At 55.9% G+C, this 2,259-nt stretch overlaps 1 protein-coding gene across 1 annotated transcript in view; it reads right to left on the bottom strand.

The window, feature by feature from the left end:
* TG (thyroglobulin) overlaps positions 1-2,259 on the bottom strand; it is a 233,195-nt gene that overhangs the window by 211,303 nt on the left and 19,633 nt on the right. Inside the window, exons 11-12 of the mRNA XM_029923329.1 lie at positions 1,880-2,182; positions 619-1,206 (exon numbers count right to left, since the gene is read on the bottom strand). Of these exons, the coding sequence (XP_029779189.1) occupies positions 619-1,206; positions 1,880-2,182 (891 nt within the window). The remainder of the gene's footprint in view (positions 1-618; positions 1,207-1,879; positions 2,183-2,259) is intronic.

Genomic DNA, 2,259 nt, shown 5'->3' with positions numbered 1-2,259 from the left:
CTCTGTCTCTCTCTTTCTCAAAAATAAATAAATATTTAAAGAAATGAACTACATTGACTTTGCCAGCACCCAAGTGTATGGATGTAGGGAAATCACTTCTTTTCTATGAGCTTTGGTGCTCTGGTCTGAATGTCCGCGTACCCCCAAAATGGATTGGATTGAAACCTGAGCCCCTAGGGTGATGGTGCTTGGGAGTGGGACCCTCAGAGGTGATTAGGTTTCGAGGAGGTCATGAGGGCAGGGCCCTCTGGATGGGATTCGTGTCTTTATAAAACGATGAAGAGATCAGAGCTGCTTCTCTCTGCCATGTGAATACACAGCAAGAAAGTGGTCTTCTGGAAGGCAGGAAGACATCTCTCACCAGGAACGCAATCTACCGGCACCTTGATCTTGGACTTCCACCCCCCAGAACTATGGGAAATGCCTGTTGGTGAAGCTACCTAGTCCACAGTAGTCCATGCAGCGGCCAGGGCCGGCTAATGCATCCGGGTGCCTCGGGCATTGACAGGACATGTCCCCGTCTCTATCTGAACCCCACTCCAGCTCACTCAGGACCCGCCTACCAGACATCTTTTTTTATAAACACACAAATCCAGCTCCCCATGTGGTTGAACTCACATGCTGGGACCTTGCTTGGCTGCGTCCGGCTGCTTTCCAGCTCCTGACCCGCCTCATTCACACACCAGCAGCTTCGGAGGTCGAGGTGTGCCGGAGGCGTGCTGAAGTCCGCATAGGGCCCTGGGTATCGGTCGAGCTGGCCATTCAGGATCTGCCAAAAGATGTAGGGCTCCAGGAAGATGTTCCCTCCAGGCCGGGTCAGGTTCCCTTCCAGCACTGCCAGTGGGACGTCCTGGAAAGAAGAGTATCTCTCCAGCCCCGGGAAGATGCCCTGTTGGCCAGCCTCATACAGACTTTGAATAAAGAGATGGAAGCTTCCGGAAGCGGCTTCTCTGTAGCTCACGATCTTCATGAGCAGCTCGGCAGGGCTCAGCTCCTGGTCACCGTCGTTCTGAGCTCCCCACCGTTCATACCACTCGAAGGCCTGCTCCGGGGGCCCATCGCACTGCACCGGCCTCCACTGCCCGTCGGCGCTGCACTGTGGGATGTAGATGCTGGAGAAGGCTGGCAGCAGGCTGGAGGCAGAGCCCAGCGCCCGCACTGTGTGCAAGAAGGCCCGCTCGGCCTCTAACTGACAGGCGGTGGGGCCTGCAAGGACAAAGGAGGAGGGGTGTCAGGTCAAGAAGTTCTGTGAGCCCCCAAGACCAAGCTTCAAATCCCTGACTGTCCGAGCCCCACTTGAAACCTCATAGAGCCACAGAACTCCTGTCAGTCTCCAATCTGCAAATGCCATCCAGACAGAGAGCATCCGCATCCCTGAATCGGCCCTGTCCAGACTGTTGTCAGTGCTGCAGGAACCGACAGGGCGGCCCCTAAAAGCCAAATGAGTCTCCCTGTTTGGGTCTGGGAGTGGTTAACAGTATCAACTCCCAGGGCGCCTGGGTGGCTCAGTCAGTTAAGCTTCCGGCTTCAGCTCAGGTCATGATCTCACAGTTCGTGGGTTCGAGCTCCACGTCGGGTTCTGTGCTGACAGCTAGCTCAGAGCCTGGAGCCTGCTTCAGAATCTGTGTCTCCTTCTCTCTCTGACCCTCCCCTGCTCGCGCTGTCTCTGTCTCTCAAATAAATAAAAAAAATATATAAATAATTTTTGAAAAAAACAGTATCAACCCCCTAGCGGACAATTTTTCGGTTACCTAGCAGTTTTCACCGTTGCGGAAGTTGGCATTTAAGTGACAACAGAATTTGCTTTCTCTGTGATGCACTGTGTCAGGGCCCAGAGTGAGAATCGGGGTTTGTTGGAAGGGATACTCAGCAGACTCACATTGCTTGGGCTCTCCGAGCGCGCTTCGAGTTCCGGGGATGGCCTGCCCCTCAGCGTCCACGCAGTAACACTCAGAGCTGAAGCACTGGACGGGGTGGAACTGCCCGTCGCGGGTGCAGGAAGGGACCCACAGGCTGGACCCCGCGGGCTGGCTGCGCGAGAGGGTTTGCATGCGGGCCCTTTGCTTCTCACACTCCGTGGGGCACCTGGGCCTTCCGCCTCTAACCCTGGAGCCAGAAAGTTCTTTGCCGCGGGAATCCACGCACCAGCACTCTCCGGCAAAGCACTGGACCGCCTCATAGTCTCCTTCGGCCGAGCACAGGGGGACGAAAAGGCCACCCGGTGTCTGCTCACAGCCCTGGGAGCTGAGTACCAGCTCC

The sequence above is a fragment of the Suricata suricatta genome, chromosome 15 (genome assembly GCF_006229205.1).
Source record: "Suricata suricatta isolate VVHF042 chromosome 15, meerkat_22Aug2017_6uvM2_HiC, whole genome shotgun sequence".
NCBI classification, from domain to species: domain Eukaryota; kingdom Metazoa; phylum Chordata; class Mammalia; order Carnivora; family Herpestidae; genus Suricata; species Suricata suricatta.
This window is presented reverse-complemented; position numbering and strand designations above follow the sequence as displayed.